Genomic DNA, 21,961 nt, shown 5'->3' with positions numbered 1-21,961 from the left:
TCTCACACTGCCCCCTCACTGAGGCCACCATCCTACAGGGACTCCACATCTCCACTCCTTCACTGGGGCTATGGGGCTTCCCTCCCTGGTGGGCTCAGGTGGCCATAGCCATGCCTGGTCCCAACTATCTCTCCTCAAGGCCTTGCACCCCCCCATAGGACTCAGGTGGCCACAGCTGTACCTGGCCCCCACTCTCGCTCCTCAGGGTCTTGCACCCACAGGGCTCAGGTGGCGCAACAGTAACTGGCCCCCACTCTTGCTCCTTGGGGTCTTGCACCCCACAGGGCTCAGGTGGTCACAGCCATGCCTGGCCCTAAATACCTCTGATGATAAATGACCCATCCAAAGGTGAGGGCTGGGGTTAAAGCACCCCAACCTGCCTTTCACGGGGGTGATAACTGGCCTGACATTTCCTGGGGGCTCCTGTGCCACTGAGAGCCCCACCAGGCTACCCACTCCCAGCAGGGTGCAGTTTTAGGTCATACTCAGGACCAGGAGGCTCTGAGCCGTCCCCTTCAGCTCCTACCCTTACCTTCAGAATGTTGCATAGAGCCTTGCAGCCAGGCAGTGTTACTGCCTGGCCTGCCAGCAGGGAACTGCTCTGATTATATAGGTGGCCAGAGATATAAAATGGCCGCTGCAGTCAAGCACCTGCTGGCTGCTCAGCTCAGGTCTTAAAGTGGCAGGCATCGAGAGTGCCCTGCCACACATCTTCCCCCTTAAAGTGGCAGGCACTAACAATGCCCTGCCACAGTTAGGGCCAAACAGTTCTACTTACTGGCATAGTAACTTGTTTTGTCTTGATACTTCTAAGACAGCTTGTCTATAATGCCAGCTTAGCAATGATTCTAGTTTAATCTAACTATTACATAATTATCAATATCTTTATTTCAGGGAACAAGACATACACAACCTATTTCACCTGTAGAGGCAGCAAAACTCTATTCCATGATACAATCCTATGAGAGAGATTTTAGAACAAGAGGAGTCAGCCAACATGAACAATATTTCTCTGATTTAAGTGAAGAAACTGGCAGTTCAGGGAACCAAGTAAGGAGATATAAACATAAGATAAATCGGGTGTGAACAGATGTAACAGTTATACCAGCACTAAATTGTCACAGTATAAGATGTTCTGAGGGAACTGTTATGTCTGTCCTTTCTTATTGTCATGTAAGTAGAACTAAACAATTGTAGTAGAACTAAAGTTGAACTAAACCATGTTTCATTCAGTTTGCTTCCACTTGCAGTCTAAGTACAGACTTTTTGGGACATTAGGAGGAAAGTTAAATCAACTCCAAATGGCTGCCCAATATTAGGTAAGTCAGGATTGTGGGGGCTAGCAAGGAGTTGGGGATCCAGCAGTCTGGAGGGGATCAGGTGTCTGCCTGCACATGGGTGGGCAGGCACAACCTGCAGATGAGTTGGGGGCAAGCGTGACCTGTGAGGGGTAGGGGAGCAGCTGTGACCCGTGGGTGGGGTAGGGGGCCTGGCATAACCCACAGGGTTTTTCTGGGGTCTGGGAGTGTCTGACAGGATCCGTGGGGGGTTCTTGGAGGGGGGTGGAATCAGGGACTACTTTTAGACCACCTCCCCCCTCCCCACTGGCAAACCTACACCCCCGTTCCTCCCACCCTTCCCCACACTAGGACTTCCTTGCTCAGCTCCGGCAGCACCAAATGCTTGTAAGATGGAGGTGGAGAGGGATAGCTGGGCCAGAGAGCGCAAAATATATCCCAGTGCGGGGCTTATGAAAAGAGCAGCGCTGGGGCCAGTGGCTGGGTTTTCCCAGCCCTGGGGCTGTGTGAAATGGCAGCATTCTGTTTCGACCAGCATTTCAACAGAACAGCGTTCCATTTCAAATTTTGTTTCAATTCGAAACAGCTGTTCTGTTCCGTTTCATCAAAACAGTTTCGCCGTTTGAAGGCTGTTTCGCCCATAGCCTATAATGGGGAAGCTCAAAACAGCCTATAACCTGACCATTTCTGGCCTGATTTGGATGAAACTTGCAGGAATGGCAGCCCCTTCTGAGGGCATGAAGCCTGCCAAGTTTCAGGGACATAGGTGCAGGGGGTTCAGGGAAACTGCACCCCAAAGTCTTGAAAGCAAAACTCATGTCATGCGTATGTGTTAAGCCACAGCGGGGTCAAAACTGCAGGCATGCTAGCCCCTGAGGAGGCCACAAAGACTGCCTTGTTTCAAGGAGATGGGGGCAGGGGTTTGGGGGAAACTGTACCTCAAGCTGCAGACAAGCAAAACTTGTGACATGGGTGACACTGTGTGTGTTAAGGTGGAGCAGGGTGAAAGCTGCAGGCCTGCTGGCCCCTGCTGAGGCCACGAAGCCTTTCAGCTGTTAAGGAGATAGGTGCGGTGGGGTTCTGGGGCCCTACACCCCTAGCTGCTAACAGGGAAAACTTGTGACATGGGTCCTTGTGCAACTGACTGTGTCTGTCTTGGGGCAGAGTGGAGTGAAAACTGTAGCCCTGCTGCTAGTTTTGCCTGCTTGCCAGAACCCCCCTGCACCTATCTCCTTAACAGCTGGCAGGCTTTGTGGCCACAGCAGGACCTAGCAGGCCTGCAGTTTTGACCTCACTGTGGCTTAACACATACACGTGACATGAGTTTTGCTTTCAAGAATTTGGGGTGCAGTTTCCCTGAACCCCCTGCATCTATCTCCCTGAAACGTGGCAGGCTTCATGCCCTCAGAAGGGGCTACTATTTATGCAAGTTTCATCCAAATCAGACCAGAAATGATAAAGATACAGGCTGTTTCAAGCTTCCCCATTATAGCCTATGTGTGAAACGGCAACATTTTTGACTTGCCTCGTTTTGTTTTGAGGCTGTTTCAACGATATCTGTTTTATTTTGATTTCATTGTTTCGATCTCTAAACGAGTTAAAACAGTGTCGAAACAAAACTGGTGGCAAAATTTTGCACAGCCCTACTGTGCAGGGCAAGTCTACAGAAGTTCCGTTCACTGGTTTGATCTAAATCATATAAGTTTGTTACTACATATATCCAGGTTTATCTTAAACTGGGGTCTGCAATTTTTAAACCAGTTTGTGTTGATGAAGCTTCTGTACAGTTACAGTTTTAGACTGATTTAGCACCGGGACGAGCTAAGTTTAAATCGGGTGGCCACTTCAAACCCAATTTAACCTCCCAAATATCTATATTTAACCCTATAGACAGATGTAACAGTTAAATCATAACAGTTGATACATGATCCTGTCCAGCAAGCCCCCACTTTAAAAACAATTTGAAGTTACATCTGCCCATGATCTTAGTCTTCAATTTAAATATTGGCTGTATTGTTTTTTAGGCTTTTTAAAGAGGTTAATTAAACTACATGGGCATAATTATAAAAATGCTACTGCTACTGTGATGCATAACATTGTTTATGCCTTTTCATGAAAGGCAATAGAGATGAATCATGATTCTGGACTTCTATTTTTCTCATTATGAAAATAGTGTGCTTGATTTTCAAGGTATAAAAATCTCTTTTAGATGTTTTGAAGAAGTAGACAAGACTTTTCACCTATAGATGAGAAAGAGGAAGTAGGTTTGTGGAGAAAGATGCTATTGGAGAGATTATTTCTCAAAATAATATTAAAAGATGATACATGGAAAGAATAAAATTAAAAGATGATGCATGGAAATCTTCAACAAGTGCCTGAGCTTTGGCCACTCTTTTTTTTTTTAACCTTTTGACTGCATCTTGTCAGTCAGGGAGGATCTATGCTGATCATAATTGGAAGAGGATAAAAACTAAAACAAAATTAAATGTCTAAGTTTTCAGTGTGCTTGGAGGAGGAACCCTTGAGGCAGAATTGGAGTCCACATGCCAGATTTATGGACAAGCACCAGATGACTCTGAAAGAACCATCACTACAACTTGAAAGCAGATCACAGGAAAATTGCTTACCACAAAATCTGAGTGAACATGATATGAGACGGTATGCTTTAGTCAAGGAAAATGTGATTAGAAAATTTCACCATAAAACAGTCTTTCTATTCTTAACAGCATTTATATGTCCCCATTCAATTCTTGAAAACTGTGTATTGTATTCAATACAAAACTACTTACCTATTACGAATGCCATTCATACCTGAGTCAAGGACTATCATAAGGTTTTGCCCAGTTCTGTCTCACCCCAGAAGAGCAAGTGTGTTCTTCCCCAGGAGGTGTATGAGTTCCATGCTCTCAGTGGGTAGTCTGTGTGCCTCCAGAGCACCTAGGCAGACAAGGTTCCTTGGGTGAATTTGATATCTTTTATTAGACCAACCCAAATAGTTGGAGAATAGTTATTAAGCAAGCTTTCGAGTTCAAAAACCCTTTGTCAGGCTAAGGAAGTTTCAGCAGTTGATGTGTGCTGTTCCTGGTTGGAATGAAAAGTAAAGAAGCCAGCGGCTGGGCTGGGGAGTCAGTTGCCAGGCAGATTATAATGTATCAAAAATCCAATGTCTGCATTTAGTCCGTGATCTCTAGTATCCAGGAGGTTAAAGAAATGGAGCTCATAGGTTCATCTCTGGGAAGTGTTGTGTAAGTTTCCCTTGAGAATCAGGACTGAGAGATTGGAGAGAGAGTGGCCCTCCTGTGAGAAATGTGCCCCCACCAGTAATTGGGTGTTTCTGTCTTTGCTACATTTCCGGTGTGCGTTCATTCTGGTGCGCAGTTGTTGTTTGGTCTCTCCTACATATTTTCCATCAGGGCATTTGGTGCATTGGATGAGGTATATTACATTTCTGGAGGTGCAGCTGTAAGATCCTGGGATGCTGATGGCTCTGTTGTGGGGTGTAGTAATAGCGGGGGTGGTGGAGATGTGTTGGCAGGTTTTGCATTTCTTGTCCTGGCATGGTCTAGATCCTTTTGGTGTGTTCTGGGCTTGAGCCATCAGCATCCCAGGATCTTACAGCTGCATCTTACCTATACCCCTCCAGAGCACCTAAGCACTTATCAAGGAGGCATCTAAAACAACCAATTGAAAATGCTGGGAAGAGGGGAATCTGAATGCCTTGGAGCTTAGGCATCTGAATCAGGGCTATGAGAAGGCACTTCTGTCATGTTGGGATCCAACTTGCTCAAAGAGGGCCTACCTGATCCCAGCATGAGCTTCAATGTAAAGCACAGTGTGAGGAAAGGGATGACAGCCCACCCACCTTTTACCCTGTAGCTTAGGGGTTAAGACACTAGCTCAAGAAATGGAAGTTTGGGCTTCTAGACTCACTGAACCCAAAGGGGTTTGAATACATACTTCTCACGTGTCCCCCGGGAAGAGCCCAGCAAAACCCCCCAGCCTGGGACTAGGGAAGGGATGGTGGGAGGGGTGCTGCACAGCCCGTTGCCCATTCCCAGGGGCATGTAGCAGCAAGAGCCATGCCCCCCCTTCCCGTGCCCCACACCCACTGACAGGTCCCCCCCCCCCACTTTGCTCCATGCTGCAGCCCCGGGAACGGCCGACGGGCTGCGCAGCACCCCTCCCACTGTCTGTTCCCTAGTCCCAGCCTTACTCCCTCCCTGCCTCACCACTGATTTTTCCCCAATTTAAACCGTTTCTTTCCCTTTTCTTCCTTTTTTTCTTTATTCTCCCTTCCCAAAAACAAGGTGGATATTTTATTCAGGAACATTACTCTGCCCTTAATGTGTGCGTAATACGAGCCCTGCAGTGTTACGCTGCTGAATGAGAATTACCAAGTGACACTGAGTGTTTTCATTGCCCTAGTTAGATGGAATGAAAAATCAAACAACTTCATAAGTGAAAATGTATTTAATTTTGTTTGAATTCATGTTATGGTCTTACAAAGATTAACACTTCAAAGATAACTTTGAAAAAGAAAAACCTTGAGTTTTTAGTACTATAGGCTAAATCATGATGTTTGTGTCTGTATTGGGTTACAGTGATATGGAGTTCTGCAGCAGAAAGTAATTATTCCTGTATTTAAGTAAATGATTTTTAATGCGCAGTTTAAAGGGACTGAGGCCTATGTGAAGGCCAAAATCTGAGGATCATACTTAAGTTACATTTGCACTGATTTAAAAAAAAAAAGCTGCAGTCAAGTTTTATTGATCAGATTTGAGAATATTTGTGTTTTCTGGATCACAGATTTTTATTGCTTAAAAGTTATATGTATTTAGTAAACATGTCTAGCTAGTATGTTTTGATATCCTTATGAAGTTTTTCTTGTAATCAGATTGACAGAAGAAGCCCTTATGCAAAAGGCTACAGTACAGGAAAAACTCCTTGAAGCAGAGATGGCAGTCAGCTCAGCAGAAATGTTTTTGCCAACTTTTAAAGAGACTGTTTTGAGAATTACAAATGTAAGCATGTTTTGTTTTTCTGTATTTTAATTCTGTATAATCATTTGTTTAGATGTCCATCCTTAGAACTGAAAATGAATTAATGTCCCAGGACATGCTCTGCTAGCATTTTTATTATTGCTGCAGAGTGACAAGAGTAAAGGGGTGGAGACCCCTTTCTCAGGGCCAGAATGGCAACAGGCAAACCCCACAGTCCTGGGGAAATGGCCCTGAAAGCCCCATGACCCTGAAAAACCTACCTGACAGGCACAGTGGCAAGGAGTGGGGAACTGCAAATGAAGCCACCTGAATGGTTCATCAGCTGCTTATCAGTGCAGCTGGGGGCGGCGCAGGAGGATGATGTCATCAGTCAGCACCAGCAGTCATCTTCAAAACCCGTCTGCCAGGAACAAGCCAGAGAGCAACAGCCTGGAGGCAGCTGTATGCTTCCGGCTAGCACGCCCAGCCATACCACAAGCCAGGGATGCCAAGTAGAGTTCTGAAGAGGAGCTTGCCACCCGGGTGAGTGACACCCAGCGCTGGACAATAGAAGGATGCCGAGGAACTAATGCCACAGCAACACACAGGGACGCATGAGTAGGGAGGAGAGACCTCTACCCTCCTGATTCTTTTTTGTTGTTGTTGTGATTTTTGCATTACTCCTGGAGCCAGAGACTGGGATGATGGACCAGGAGTCCTCAGGGACTCTGAGGCTGAAGGCCAGTTTAGTCAGACTAGCTTGTTCGGTTGATCCCAGAAATATGGTCGTAAGGAGGAAGATTGTTCTCCTGTGTCTGCTGAGCATTTTACAGGCTCAGCATGGCAGGAAGATTGGCTGACCAGTGACCAGTATACAACCATATGCTGTATTTACTAAAATCCATCAGAGGACCAGTCGGTGTGATGACACACTCAGTGGTGTCGGAGAGGGCTGAAGCTATCAACTAAACAGCCATGATCACCAGGTTGTGTATGGAAGGGGTGTAAGGAGGTGGAGCCCCAAGGACATCCGTATGCGACACCTCCAAGCAAGTCCAACACAGATGGGAACCTCTCGCATCTAAACTTAAGAGTAAGACATGGCAAGCATTGGAGTTTCCCTAAGGATGTGGCGTACAGCGAGCGCAAGTGCCAGAGAAAGACCAAGTCTGAGCCTGGATCACCTGGCCCTGAGCCATTTGGGAGCAGTTGCTCGAGCATAGGCGGGCACAGTTATCTCCCCTCATTTCTACAGAAGTAAATTTCTGCTTAAATAGAAAACTTGCCAGACGTTGACTGATGCAATCTGATACTGTAGCCAAGTATTTTGAAGTAGCTTTGAAAGGTGAGATGATTTGTTTTCATCTCAAAATCAACATTAACTTTGAACCCAAATGCCATCTATGTATTTAAAGTCAGCATTTTTTAGCTATTTTAAGCTACCTAAGCAGAAACTTATTGCATATTGTGGGTTTGTGAGCAAGCCTGATTGTGCCAATATTTACAAGTTATGTTGTATGGTAGATAGTAACAATGCAGGAGTAAATAGAACTAAACCTTTAGTTGAAGATGTGCCCTTAACATTTTTTGTTTTTTCTTGTTTTAGGTTTAAGATTGAGACATCTATATTTTTGCATTTCCTTATAAGTAATCAGTTTAAGACTTGTTCTTGGGATTTACCACCTTTCTGCATAAGGAAGTCAATGTTTCCAACAGTACTCCCATCTATCTCCAGCTGTATTGAAATAAAGGATCTTCTGAATAAGTAATATGTAAACCAAAATGAAATTGGATCTAGTGACCAATTCTCTCTCGTTAGAGCAGTATAACAAATTTGACTACAAGAGGAGAATTTCATTTTTGTCAGCAAAAATTTAAATTTAAATTTAAGTGTAGTATATGCTTGCTATCTCTTTCACAGACTGAGGAGTGCATAGTGCATTTCAGTATTTTATGCTACAATGTATAAACCTAATTAAGCAGTATTTTGAACATTCCTGTTATTTGAAAAAATTATTTATTATTTTGACTACTTTAGTAAAAGTCTAATATATTTGTGGCTCAATATTTTATTAGGCATGTAATTTTTCTACATCAGATGTGATAAAGATTTCTAAACAAGAGGATTTATTGCTTAAAGAACTAGAAGCACTCAGATACACAAAGGAATTGTTACTGCACCTACTACAAACAACAGACTATAAAGAAGTAAGATGATCCAAAGCAATCTTGAATTAATTTAAGAGTAAACTGAACACACATTTTAAATGATCCTTGTTCTTTTCTATCAGTGTTTTCAAAGACAAAATTGTTATAAAAAATGCAAAATATTGTTTCAAATATCCTTTACTGTTCAAGTTAAAAACAGAATCCCTTTTCAGGTTATTTAAAACACATTTTTACTCTGTGGGAAGAGTTAGCTGTTTAGGAAAATCTGTGCAGTGCTAGTATAAAACTGTAGAATATCTTAATTCACTATAATGTCTGTTCGTCTTTTGTTCAGATAACTGCTAGGTTTAAAACAAGAATCCAAATAGCTTAACTTTCAAAGAAGATTTTAAATAGCTTTTAATAAAAACAGAGGAGGAAGGATATATTTCTTCTTTTCTACAGCCTGTACGCATAAAATAATCAAGGAAGGAGAGAATGTTAAGGAAAGAACAAAAAGAAAAGAAAAGAGAAACAGCATGTCTGCTTTCTATTATTTGTCACTAAAACAAAAATGAAAAATATATAAAGTTCATTATATTAGAAGTATGGGCGTCATTTAGTTCATTTGTATTTGAAAAAATCCAGTTCATAAATGTTCTTATTCATGTAGGTATAGAGTGAATTCATAAAGGGACTACATAAATATGCTCTGTCTGTTCATGCATGGATGTTTCATCTCAAGTCATGACCCCAAAAAGCAATGTTTTGCCTAAAATCCATCATCGTGGCATTAGAGCAGGCATGTTAGGCCTAGAGTACAGTCTCATTTGCTAATTCTCTTTTGTTCCCTTTTCTAACTTTCTTTGTCTTTTTACTTTATTTCTGATCCATCTGTGGTTCCCTATTTTGCTGGTTGTCTCTTGTCACTTATTATTCATTCTGGGCCTGGTCCTGTGAGGTGCTGAGTTACCTAAATGGGTTCGTTCTCAGCATGCTGAAGTTAAAATATTTGGGATTTAGTAGCTGGAAGTTCCATCAACCTGATATATTAGGTTGTTATTTTTTAAATTTCAGTTGTAGTGAAAAAAACTAATAAATAAGGGCAATTTGATTGCCAAATCATATAATTGACAATTATATTGTGGTTATGTTTATGTACATTGTTTTGCTGTTCCAAATTTATTTGCTTTTGTGGCATAAGATAACTTGGGATTTTGGGATCTAGCAGCTTTTTGGTGCTGTTTCCTGTAGGTTCACAAAACCAGCATTTTCAGCATTGGACTACTTCAGAAACTCTGATGCAAATGCTTTGTAGAGTCTTCAAAATATGATGCATGGAATATGTACTTTTATTTAAGTGACTGTTTGCAGAGGAAGATTAAATAATTATGGATATAAGTGTGTATTTAACTTGGTTTGACCTGGAACTAACCATGATGTGCTTCCCCTGTTAAAAGATTCTGTGCTCAAAGTAAATGGAATACTTAAGATATTTATGACCAATTGCTCATGCATATCTAAGTAAAGGTTTTTTTCCTTTTTGCTCTTTTTTTTTAGATTAGTGTTTCATATGTGTAAAATTTCATTGGAAGTATAGTAATATGCTGTGGAAGTTGTTCATTTAAATTAATTTAATATGCATCTTTCTCTGTCTTGCAGGTAAGCAGTGAACATATTGATATTTTGATGCAGAAGTTAGTTGAAACTGAAACTGAAATTGATGTAAGTGAGCTTCAGTGTCTAGCCCTTTCTGATATCCAGGCACGTCAAAACAAAAAGATCACAATCTCCTACAATTCACCAGGCAGTTTTCAGACACTGGAGGTGAAGGGCTCTTTAATATTTGTCTTGCACTGTCATTTAGGAAGATGTTAGGGATACTTGCCTGGTTCTCGCTGTTTTTTATTACTTATTTCACAAATGATATTTTGCAGGACTATGATCTCATCTTGATTATGGAAGTGAATTATACATTATAGTGATACTTTGTAAGACTGTAACTAAAATGTGTTACTCAGACCTGAATGTTCTGTATATTATCTTGTAAACAATATGGACCCAGGTATTGGTCAGTGTAAATCCAGAGACACTTTAATGGAACAACAGTTGATTTTGCACTGATGAAAGTTTAGTCTTATTTTTCAAAGGCGAGGTGTTTTTACATTAGTGTTATGTTTATTCAAATATGCCATAATCTTTTTATTCTGATATAAGTGAACAGGTGATGTAAGGTAGGAAGAAAAGCGTGGATTAATTGTTCCCAATGATTTACCATTTTTGTTGTAGTTTATAAAATATTTCATCCCACTATGGGATCACATTCCTACCCAGACAGCAGCACTTGTAATCAGGCTGCACGGTTTTGAAAAAGAAGATGGAAATAGGAAGCATTAAAACTAGGTGAATCAGCCCCTCAGTTATGCCATCAGTCACAGATGAGAAAAGGGCATAACCATATCATTTAAGTAATGAAAGCCTTAGAATGAAAGATGTGAGTCCAGATGGTTATTTTTGTGAGATGTGAAATGTTAATAATTTTTGTAAGAGGCAAGGAATTTTGTGAGTGATATCTTTTATCGGACCAAATGTATTCTTGGGAGGGACATAAGAAGCTTTTGCTACCAAAGTTATCGTTCCTCAGATCTTTACTTAAAATCTCAAGGAAGTCTCACCCTGAGGAAGGGTACTGTTGTACCCAGAAGTTTGTCTGTGTCCTTCCCAACTATGTGGTTGGTCCAATAACAGATATCACTCACAAAAATCTTTGCCCCTCATATTTTTCCCAGATCATCATAATTACAACATCACTCCAACACTACCACAATAATTTTTGTGCCATATGAATATTACAACAAAACGCATCATTCCTTCAGTAGCATTTTTTAATGTCAAAGTGTTGGAAATTGAAGTTGGTTTACCAGAGTATTTACCAGAATACTCAAGAGGAGCAACAATGCACTTTACACAGTGCTTTTCAGTGACAAATCTCATGTTGTACACAGAAAAAATTAAGTACTACCTTCACTTCACAGGTGGGGAAAAACTGGAGTGAAGAGTGGTCTTATGGCTTCTCTGTAACAAAATAGCAAAAGATAGCCAGAAATCTAACTTAAGTCACCTGATTTTCAGTCCTGGCAAAAAGTGACTGCATTGGAAATTGAAATCTAAGCACCCAGGCAATCTCCTGATACATGGCAATATTAGGAAACCCTAAGAATAGATTAATCTTTTGAGGCAGTTTATAAAACAGGATCAGTCTGGAATGAGGGGTAGAATATACATGTAAACCTTCCAGCCAATACTCTTTACGGTTAGGATGTCTTTCCTCACAAAAAAGATTACTAATACTTTGGTAATACATATTATTGGATGTGTCTTTAGGCTTTTTTAGTTTTGTCTCCAGAAAATTAATTTTCATTCATTTATCTTTGTTTTTAGTTCTTTACTCAATATACCATTTCCCTAGGCAAGTTCAGCTTGTGGAAAAGGTGCTTAAGAGGGGCCATGATAGCAGTCTTAAAATACTTGAAGGGCTGTCATAAAGAAGAGAGAAAATACCTTTTTTCTCTTGCTGCAGAGAGTAGGATACAGACCAGTGGCTTAAAGTTGCAGCAAAGTAGAGATATTAAGAAAAACATATTTCTCGTTAGATCAGGGAGGCTGTGGAACAGATTGCCTATGGAAGTTGTGGACTCTTCAAGAGAGCTCAAGAAGAGGCTGGACAGTAGGGGTGTGCGAAATGGGCTGTATTCGATTCGTTGATTCTGATCACTGTCCCCGACTCAATTCGGCTGAATCTGAAGATTTGATGCTGATTCAGAGAATTAGTGATTTGGCCATAGACACAGCTTTAAATGTTTTTTCTATATACCTCAAGGTACCAGGCGCAGCTTGTGAATGCTGCAATGCTGGGGCAGATGGAGCATCCCACAGAAGCACAGGAGAGCCCCCCACGTGCTCAGCAGTGAACCCGGAAGTGGACCGGAAGTACTTCTGGTCCACTTCTGGGTCTGCCGGGGAGTGCGCTGGGGGGGCCTCCCCACACCCCCTCAGCTCAGTGACCAACCACAGGGGGGGACCCCAGATGCCCCCCCAAGCCCAGGAGGCACCAGTCACAGAGCCGGGAGAGCAAGGGGGGGGCCCGGCATGCTCCCTGGCAGACCCAGAAGTGGACTGGAAGTGCTTCTGGTCCACTTCTGGGGCTCCTGCTAAGCATGCTGGGGAGCCCCCCGCAGTCCTGTGGGATGCTCCATCTGCCCCACCATCGCAGCATTCGTGAGCCGCCTGGTACCTCGAGGTATGTAGGAAAAACATTGAAAGCTAGGTCTATATCCGAATCACCAAATCTTTTTGAATCTCTCCGAATCAATTCGGAGAGTTCCAATTCGATTCAGAGAAATTAAAGGGTCTCCTCATTCAATTCGGATTTGGAGATTCAGCCAGCAAATCAGGCCAAATCTGCACCAAATTGAATCAGGGACCAAAGCTTCACACAGTCCTACTGGACAGCCACTGTTCAGGGATGATGTAGGTGTAGCTGTCCCTATGTTCTACTATGGGTATATCCCATACCTCTGGGCTTAACTGGTTGCTGTACCCCTGGGAATTTCCTTCCAATCGCTGCTGCTATGTGTGCCAGGGTTGTTTTTTTTAAGCCTTCTTAGAGGCATTGGGTGTTGGCTGTAACTAGGTTTGTGGATTTTGAGTGGGGTTTGCCACTGTTCCTGCTGGGACTTAAACCCAGAGGTTCCTGGCTAGAGCGTCTTGCCTGTTTTATCAGGGTTAAACCAATTGCCATATTTGGGGTCAGAAAGGAATTTTACTTCAGGGTCAGATTGATATGGACCATGGGGTTTTTTGCCTTCCTTTGTGGCAGGGGCAATTATTTTGACTGGAGAGCCACTTAACAAGTTTTGGTGAGCTGTTGAGGGCCTGACACACAAAATCTTTCAGAATATATAATTTTAATAAATTATAGATAACAAACAAATGATATACAGGTTTCCCTTGCTTTATGCGGGTTCTGTATGTGCAAATTCGTTCTTATTCAATGACCCTTTTTATACCAATAAATTCATTATATGCAAGGTAAATTCACTGTTATGCATTCGGTGTGATCGAAGCCTGCAGTCAGCTGCTTTGTGCAGTGCACTGTGGCAGTGACGTGCACCAAAATATAATCTCCTATGTGGATCTTTGCTCCTCGCTCATTGTCTGCTACATGTGTTTCTGTAGTTGTAATTCCCATTATGGTAACATTCACGACCACCCTGTGCTTGTGTGTACTGTTTGCTTTTGGTGAGTACCAAAATTGTCTTGTAAAAGTGGTAGAAATGGGCCTGGGGTTCAGTACAGTTGAGGTCTTGGAACATATCCTTATTTGTTACATTGTAAAGTGGGTTCCCTTTATGCAAATTCAAGTTATGCACTGGTTTCCAGGAATGCATGTAAAGCATAAAGCGAGGGAAACCTGTACTAAAAATCAAACATCTAATATAACATATTTTAAATTGATTTCAAAAATAATTTTTCTTCTGATTTATTTTTTGAGTAGTGTCTACGGAGGCAATTACATAGAAGCTTATAATAAAATCTTACTTTTATGTGTTGTTGGGGGAAGTGTGATGAGTGTGTGTGTGTGTGTGTGTGTGTGTGTGTGTGTGGTGGTGTGAGGTGTGTGTTTTTGTGTGTGTGGCCACTCGGCTGCTCATGGGTGGCTGCTTATCATGCCAGGCAGGCAGAGTGGGTAGAAGGCATCCAGGAGCTAAAGCTAAAGCCCCATGTGCTAGGAGAGGAGCTGCCCAGCTGCAGCTTCCCCCCTGCTGGGCTGGGCATCTGGTGCCTGACGCATGTCTCCATGGCTTCCCTGCATTGCCTGCTTTCCAGAGTGGTGCAACAGGGGCAGGAGGAGGAGGAGCTACTGGAGGCGGGGAGAGCTGAGCAGTACCTGGGCAGCAGCAGCAGCAGCCCCACTGGGAAGCTGTGCATGCTGGAGGCACAGGGGAGGTGCAGGCAGGAGCGTGGCATGGGCTGTCTTGGGTGGGATTGGGTGGGGCGTGGCCCCATCCAGAGCACTGTGGGGGCAGCTGTGAGCTGGATGCAATCAATTGGCAAGTGCCTGCCCACGGGCTGGATCCAATTGTTGTCAAGCCATATTTCGCCCACCCGTGGGTTAGGCAATCGATTTGTATAAGATATAAGTTTGGATAGGGATGATCCTGCATCAGGCAGGGGGTTGGATTAGATAATCTATAGACTAAATGACCTTCCAGCCCTACTTCTTTATGATTCTGTTTTGTTCCTTCTTCTGTCTTCCTTCTCTGTCTGCCCAGTCTCCCTCTTGTGGCCATTCAGAAGGTAATTTTAAACAAACAAAAATTCTTTTTCAACTTGTAAATGTAGCATATCCATCAGCAATTAGAGGTAAATATAACAGGCAGTATCCCAAAATATCTTAGTAGCATAGTATAAACCAGCATCATACATTTGCCAAATTTGGGTAATAAGTTATGTTAACTGCATATGTATGCTTAAATGTATTCCTGCCTCTTCAGACACAATTGCGCAATATTCAGGGTCACAGTTGTTTTGCTCTTAAGCATCCTTTATTTGAAAATGCTAGGGTTGTCTCTCTCTAAATGAGAACTCGGTTACCCTAACAAATGATTCCCATAAGTGTGTAATCCTGGTCCAAGATTGTAAAAATGCAGCCTAATATGTGTGTTGTCTAACCTTTTTATTTTGTTTTAATTTATCTTCTTTGAAGGCTCTCAAAAAAGAAGTGCTTGAAAGACAGAGGCATATTCAGGAACTTTCTTCTCAGCTTCAACTGCAAAAAGTTAGTTACTGTTTTCCTCACAATGTGTGTGCTTATCTCAATGTACTAGATGACTATCACTAAAACAGGTTTTTTCAAAATATGGTATGGGTAATATTTCATTTTAAAAAATTATATAAAAACATCTTCCTCTAGGTCAGTGTTTCTGAGACAGGAGGACCCCAGTTGTAAGCGCTGGATCCAGGTTTAGTTTTGTATTGTGAACGCTGTTCACAATCACTGTCCTTGCACTTTAAATCAACAGTTGCTTGAGCTAGTCCTCACAGGAGATCTGTTATCTCCAAAAGGTGATGAAAGGCCCATTCACTCCGAACCAGCAGAGGTGATTCAGTGTAAATTGTATCATGGGGTATTCAATAAAGTGGTACAGCTCTTCCAAATGTACTGTATCTGGGTGCAGGTGAACAATGTATTTTATGGTAGTGCACATGTATGACCCATACAATTCATTGGTTCATAATCAAAGATGCAGTGAAAGTACTTGAAAGAAAGAAATTGCATGAGTAAAAGATTTGTGTTTGTATGTCTTCCCTAGGCAAATGCACTGAAAGCAGACCACCTGGCCAAGTCAGTTGAAGCAGTACAAGGCCATCTGCAATACCAGATTAAAAGAAAAGAGATGGAAAATGATCAGTTGCAAACAAAAATACAGGTTACAAATATTTTTCTTTTAGATTCAGTTTCAGTTAACTAGTAAATTAATGAAAGTATGCTGGGGTTAGAGGGCAAATGTTAATAGAGTTAGTCAGAACTCAAAATATTGTAATATAAATCCCTGGTTTAGACCTGTAGAATAAAAAAACTCAGCCCTTTAAAAATCATGACATTTGTATTTCTTGAGCTATATTGCAACAAATTTATCTAATGACAATGAGTTTTATATTGTTAGAGACATTCATGAAATGATGTAAAAAGTATCCGAAGTAATACCCTAGTCCTGGCAAATATTTAATCATATGCTTAAGTTTAAGCACATGAATATTACCATTGAAGAAAATGAAACTACCTAGATGCTTAAATATGTCTAGAAGTGTTTACAGTTTCAGGGTCAAAGAAAGGAACATACATTTGGCACTAACAAGCAGAGAGGGAATATAGCAGCAGCTGTATTGTAGTAGTTGTCAGCACTAGAATATCACAAGAGAGAGATCATGGGGCAAGGAGGCAGGAACTGAATGTAGCCACAGTTTGTTTTGTTTTGTTTTGGGGTTTTTTTGTTTCAAGTATTTGAGATTTGCAAAGAATGTGAAATTTAAGACTTACTTAAAAGTAGACTGCCCCTGTTAATTTATATCATCTCAAATTTGTCTGTCACAGTTAGCTTTACATGGTCAGTCATTTGCTTGTTATCTCAATCTGGATCTCGATCCTCTGTCTTAGAGTGGAGAAAAAAAACAGTTGTTCACTTTTACTGAACAATGCTGTGAAAGTTATCAGTGCTGCATACACTTCTCTCCTGGTCAGACTCCAGGACACAGAACTTCTGATAATGTCAAATCTCTTCAGTGAAACTCATTCTTGCTTGTATATTAAGTAATGGCAATAACAGTGAGTAAAACTATGTGTTACCAGTATTCTAGACTCCCATTAAAGATGAACTAAATTTATTTGGGTGTTTTTATACTTTGTTCTGCCTGCAGGACTTGCCATGCCAAACTTGCCATGCCAGTTTGATTCACCATTAATTCAAAGCATTACTTTGATGTTGATTTAATTCAGTGCTACTTTCTAAGCTACAGAATCATGGTTTAATGGGCCATGATCTCTCTCCCTGCATAAAATCTGAGGGAAATAGGAATTGTGCAAGTTTCTTTGCAAGCCCAGTGGGGGTGGAATACTATTCTACTGGCGGCAGAACACCAGTTTTCATAGCTGCTCTGCTATTTTAAGCTACCGGCAAGGAGGTGTGCTAATTTGTTATGCATAGGTACCTAAAATGTCTGAAAATTTACTGCATGGTGATATAACATATCATTTACATGAACTTTCAAGTACCTGGGATTGATTTTGCCATTTTATGTAAAATTAGAGTAATTAGGGCAAAAAAATACAACTTTTCTTGTATTTTAATGGAAGAGAAGTTTTATATAATCTGAGAAACCAGGGCTTTGTAGTTGGAGACTGTATCAACGGTATACTAGGTAAACAGTTCAGAAAAATTAATGGAAATCTTATTTATATAGTTTGGGCCTTTTGGATAAATGGGCACAGTAAGCTTCTAGATCAGGGGTGTCAAAGATACAGCCAATGGGGTGGATGTGGCCCAGAGATCCACATCATCCAGCTCCTGGTTCTGGCCCCATGTGGGGCCAGTCTTGGACCCCTTCCCTCCCCACCACATTCCAGATTCAGCACCTGCAGCTCCCACTTTGGCCAGTCTGGGGTTGTGCCATACCCTGCACCCAGTCTGACCAGTCCAGGATGCAAGCCACATGCAGCAACCACTCCTGCTGATCTGGAGCAGGCACTGTGTTGCAGTGTAGTTACTGGATCTGGCATACAGGGGTGGGGGCTCCATGAGTCTCTTGTATGCAAGGGCTTTGATTTGACCAAGGAATCTGAGATTTAATGATTATACAAATACTGTGCAGACTTACTGAAATACAAAGATAAATTCAGTTGACGAGGTTTTTACAGCAGTTATTCTTGTTTCTTGGACAAGTTGTTCTAGTAGTGCTTACACTTTAGTAATAATGGATTTATGCTTTAGGAATGGAAGATATTTAAAAAAAAATCAAGATCAGTGTTTCTGAACAATGATGGCTGCTGCCATTTATATGTAATATCTACCATTAAGAAGTCAACATTTGGAAATTAGAAGTAGGATAGAATCTTTCCTTTTTATTTGCAGTTTGCAAACAATATGCTTTCTCCTATTATTTTAATAAAAAAAACCCCAAAACTATAGATGCTTTGTTTTTTCTGAAGGAAACTTTGTTGTGAAGCCATGCAGCAAAATTATTAATCTCATAGCAAATATTATTAAATTATCTGTTTAAAGCAGTAATCTTAACCTTATATAAGGATTCTGTGAGATGGATCTATCTAAGATGGATTAATCTAAGATGGATTTTCAAACTAACTTAAGAATTCACTGCTCATATCTTGGGAGTGCTTGACTATTTTCTCCATGTTAGGAAATCAGTTTTAAGTTTCAATTTACCTAAGTCTTTGAAAATTACATAACTGAATGCTACCAAAAGCTGAGTTTCATAGTATGATAGTGACCTCCTGTGGGGATACAAGTGAGTAACCATTATATTCCATATGGATTTCTCTGCTGTTATAAGCAACAAACTCACTTCATCTAAACTTTTTCTCTACTCCAAAATTTCCTTCATTCACTGAAGGTATTATCACATCTGTCACATTTTTAAACAGTAAAGAAAAGTAAGTGCAGAATGTTTCATTTCACACACACTTTTGAATTATTTTGATCCATCTGTTTCAGTAAATAGTGTGTTCCTTCCCTCCACCCCAGCAAGCTAGAGCTGTCTTCCATATGCAAAACCATCTGGCTCATGGTGACTTCACAGACCATTATATTGATCAAAGATAAGTTTTGGGAGCCACGCATTGTCTTTGGTAGATATGAACTGACAGGCATCCACCCCACATGCAGAATATGGGCATTTTATAACTCTTATTGTATGGGCACAATACAACTCTTATTGTAAACAAAAAAACCCCTCAGTATGGATTGTTGGTCTCTGGCCTGTTGTATTAAGAACACACATTACAAGGATTGTCAGGACAAGCTTGCATGAGAGGGCTCAATGCCTAGTTTATATTCCTGTAAAACTTGATTATTTCTATGTATTAAACTAACAGGGACTCAAAAGTATTTTATATGTTATGTGTAACTGATATGTTTGTTTCTCTGGGTGGTGGAAAAACTGAATAACATTAGCAGAGATTTAAGATTGTTCATATGGAAATAGTTGTCTGCTCATAGTTATTGGTAACATCAGGGATTTGCAGTATACTAAACAGAATTGTGTGTGAGGTCCTTTTTAAAGCTGACTGAAAGCATGCCTATGATTGCTGTCTTTCCTGAATGTCACTGTACCTTGCTTTAATATATAATGTCATCTGCCTTTGGCATCTGTGGAGACAGTATGGAGGCAAACAAATGTAAACTGCAGGACTGGGGTAGGCAGTGAGATGCTATGCTGAACAGTTTGGTTTAAAAAGCCAAATAGATTGAAATATTTATCAATAAAATGATTTTGTTATGATCATATTTGTGACCTTAATGTTCTTCTAATATACATAATTAGGATTTCAGTACATAGCAGGGGTCTCCAAGGCTATCATTGAAATCACTGTACTGTTAAAGTAAGACACTCAGAAGTTAGGAAATGCCAGAATTAAGTTTATCTTTGTAATGTTAATTTGTTTCTCATGTGTTTTGACATAATGATACAGTCTTGATTAATTATATGATCAGATGCTGTTTTCCCAACAGCCAAGACAGAATTTAATGCATGAGACCATTCTCTGCCTCAGTTAGTAAACTCCTCCTAACTTGTAATACAAAGGAAGGTTGTACAGGCATCCTCCTTCCCTACCCAGTCCTGACCAGGACCATTTTGTTTACCGAATGGGGCAGCAGCCCTGTGACAGAATAGTAAGTGACCATCTAAGTAAAGATTAGTATAATAATACGGGTGTTCAAGGGGATCCTGGTCTTCCCTAACTTTTGAGTGCTTGACTGTGTTCTTTTAAATTATTTTTAAATGTAATTTTCTATTTCTTACCAAAACAAACTGAAAATAAACCAGAATTTCCTGTGAAACCATATGGATCTTCAGCTTGTCATCAGTGCATAGACCTCTACCAGCTGAACTACTGGAGAAACCAGTATTGATATTAAGTTGCTATTTTCTGAGTGAACCAGCCCTGAAGGGTGGAGTGGCTGATGATGCTTTTTTTCTCTAATGGATTTCAGTTGTTTTCTGGCAAGAGAACGGAAATGCAGAGATTCTCGAGTTCAATTCCAGGAACATGTTGTAGTAATAGATAGATCCACACATACCTCTGTTACTACCCTGTTCCTACTGTCCTCTTCTTCTCAGCCCCTGCTGTAATACTTGTACAAGGATCTGAGATCCTGGGAACTCCTGAGTCTTTCTCCTATGTATAATTATGATAGGCAAATCAAAATCTATCATATAACATTCATAATATGAAATGAGTTGTTGCTTAATTATACTGCAGAGCCTTGAAAAGAAAATAACTGAGTGGAAGTTTCAAATTGGAGAACACAAACACCAGATCTTAGCTTTAAAGGAGACAAGTGAGCAGAAGAACGCCCTGAAAAAAGCAACCAGAGTCCAGAAACAAAGAGCTGAACGTTTTGAAGCAGCTGTTGAAAATTTAACTTCCAAAATTAAAGAGCAAGTAAGTGCTGTTTAGTATAACTGAACACTGGTTTTAAGTAATCAATACAATCCACCAGTATGATTACCTCATCTTCGGAGATAGTAATAAGTGACTGCATGCTGCACTTCTACCTTTTAATTTTTTTCCCAGTTTAGAAAAGGTCATTAAAATTGGTGACAGACAAACTATGGCTAGATTCACTGTCTGTCTTTTGCCTAAAATATTTAGTGTTAATTTAGTGAATGACTAGAACCAGGTGCTTGTGTACTTTGTAATTGTATGGTAGGAGATCTGATCTTTCCTCAAGACAAGTCCAGTTAATGCTGATGGGAATGATGCCTTTTAATTCCTGAGACCTGAAAGAAAAGCTTCTTTTCTTGTAGTTGGGTCCTGATCCTGATCTGAGTGAACAGGCAATGAAGTTACTAGAGCTCTGCATAAACAGAGAGGTTTACCCATGCAAATTAAATTGCTGGTTTAGGGTCCTGATGTTTTAGTTCTCTGTTTTTCAAACATCATATTTTTTCTAATGTATATACAGCAGATAGTATGTTTTATAGGTGGTCAGATGTCTATTTGCAGGCTGTTTCCCCTGAGCTTGATAACACTTTGAAGGCAAAAGTAGAATTATCTTAGAATGTCTCTGGGAGCTAGCTGACAGTTGTTTGCTTCCCTGCCCACGCCCGCCCCCCTTCCTCCAAGTTTAGACATTTCAAATGGCCTAGAGGATCAGGGCTTTGCCAAAAAATCCTTTTGGAGTTAATGGATTATAACTCATAAATGGCCATTATAACCATAAATGGCCCATTTTGCTGCACACAATGCCTGGTCAATACCTTTCATTGCTCTTCCCAACAGATAGGAATATGTTTTGACTACAGAATCTCATAGAATTGATGGTTCTAAAATGATGTTATAATGCTGTAGCAATGGTGGCCAAACTACAGCATACATGCTGCAAGGGGTATGTGCAGTCTCTGCACGTGGCATGCAGCAGATCAGGGAAGGGACAGGCAGTATAGTGGCAGGTATGATAGGAAGCAGAAGAAGAGCAGCAGATTGGGCAGGGGAAGGGGATTGAAATGGCACTTGAGAAGGGTTTGGGTTTAGGTTTAGGGCAAGTTTACAGCCTGCCTGCCAAAAAGCTAGCCTCCACTGTACTAGAGTATGTTTGCCAATTAATATATCATGAACTGATTAGCTATTTTATTGTCGTCTTTATTGGCTTGGTTTATTTTCAAACATGTATTGCATCCTTTCATTGCATTTATTGTGTGTGAGGCATGTGACTTGTCTATATCATCAAGTTT

The 21,961-nt window shown here is 40.9% G+C and overlaps 1 protein-coding gene across 5 annotated transcripts in view; it reads left to right on the top strand.

Annotated features, from left to right (window-relative positions):
• Positions 1 to 21,961, top strand: part of ODF2L (outer dense fiber of sperm tails 2 like) — an 81,791-nt gene that overhangs the window by 28,638 nt on the left and 31,192 nt on the right. For 2 of the 5 annotated variants that reach the window (XM_019489063.2, XM_059728021.1), the window contains exons 2-9: positions 895 to 1,050; positions 3,793 to 3,956; positions 6,193 to 6,319; positions 8,354 to 8,485; positions 10,088 to 10,150; positions 15,195 to 15,266; positions 15,802 to 15,918; positions 20,487 to 20,669. In XM_019489063.2, coding sequence (XP_019344608.1) covers positions 895 to 1,050; positions 3,793 to 3,956; positions 6,193 to 6,319; positions 8,354 to 8,485; positions 10,088 to 10,150; positions 15,195 to 15,266; positions 15,802 to 15,918; positions 20,487 to 20,669 — 1,014 coding nt within the window. The remainder of the gene's footprint in view (positions 1 to 894; positions 1,051 to 3,792; positions 3,957 to 6,192; positions 6,320 to 8,353; positions 8,486 to 10,087; positions 10,151 to 15,194; positions 15,267 to 15,801; positions 15,919 to 20,486; positions 20,670 to 21,961) is intronic. The other 3 variants (XM_019489064.2, XM_019489065.2, XM_059728022.1) reach the window with 3 other exon arrangements.

The sequence above is a fragment of the Alligator mississippiensis genome, chromosome 5, assembly GCF_030867095.1.
Source record: "Alligator mississippiensis isolate rAllMis1 chromosome 5, rAllMis1, whole genome shotgun sequence".
Lineage (NCBI taxonomy): Eukaryota > Metazoa > Chordata > Crocodylia > Alligatoridae > Alligator > Alligator mississippiensis.
The sequence above is the reverse complement of the archived record's forward strand: the minus strand, read 5'-3'. Positions and strand labels throughout refer to the sequence as shown.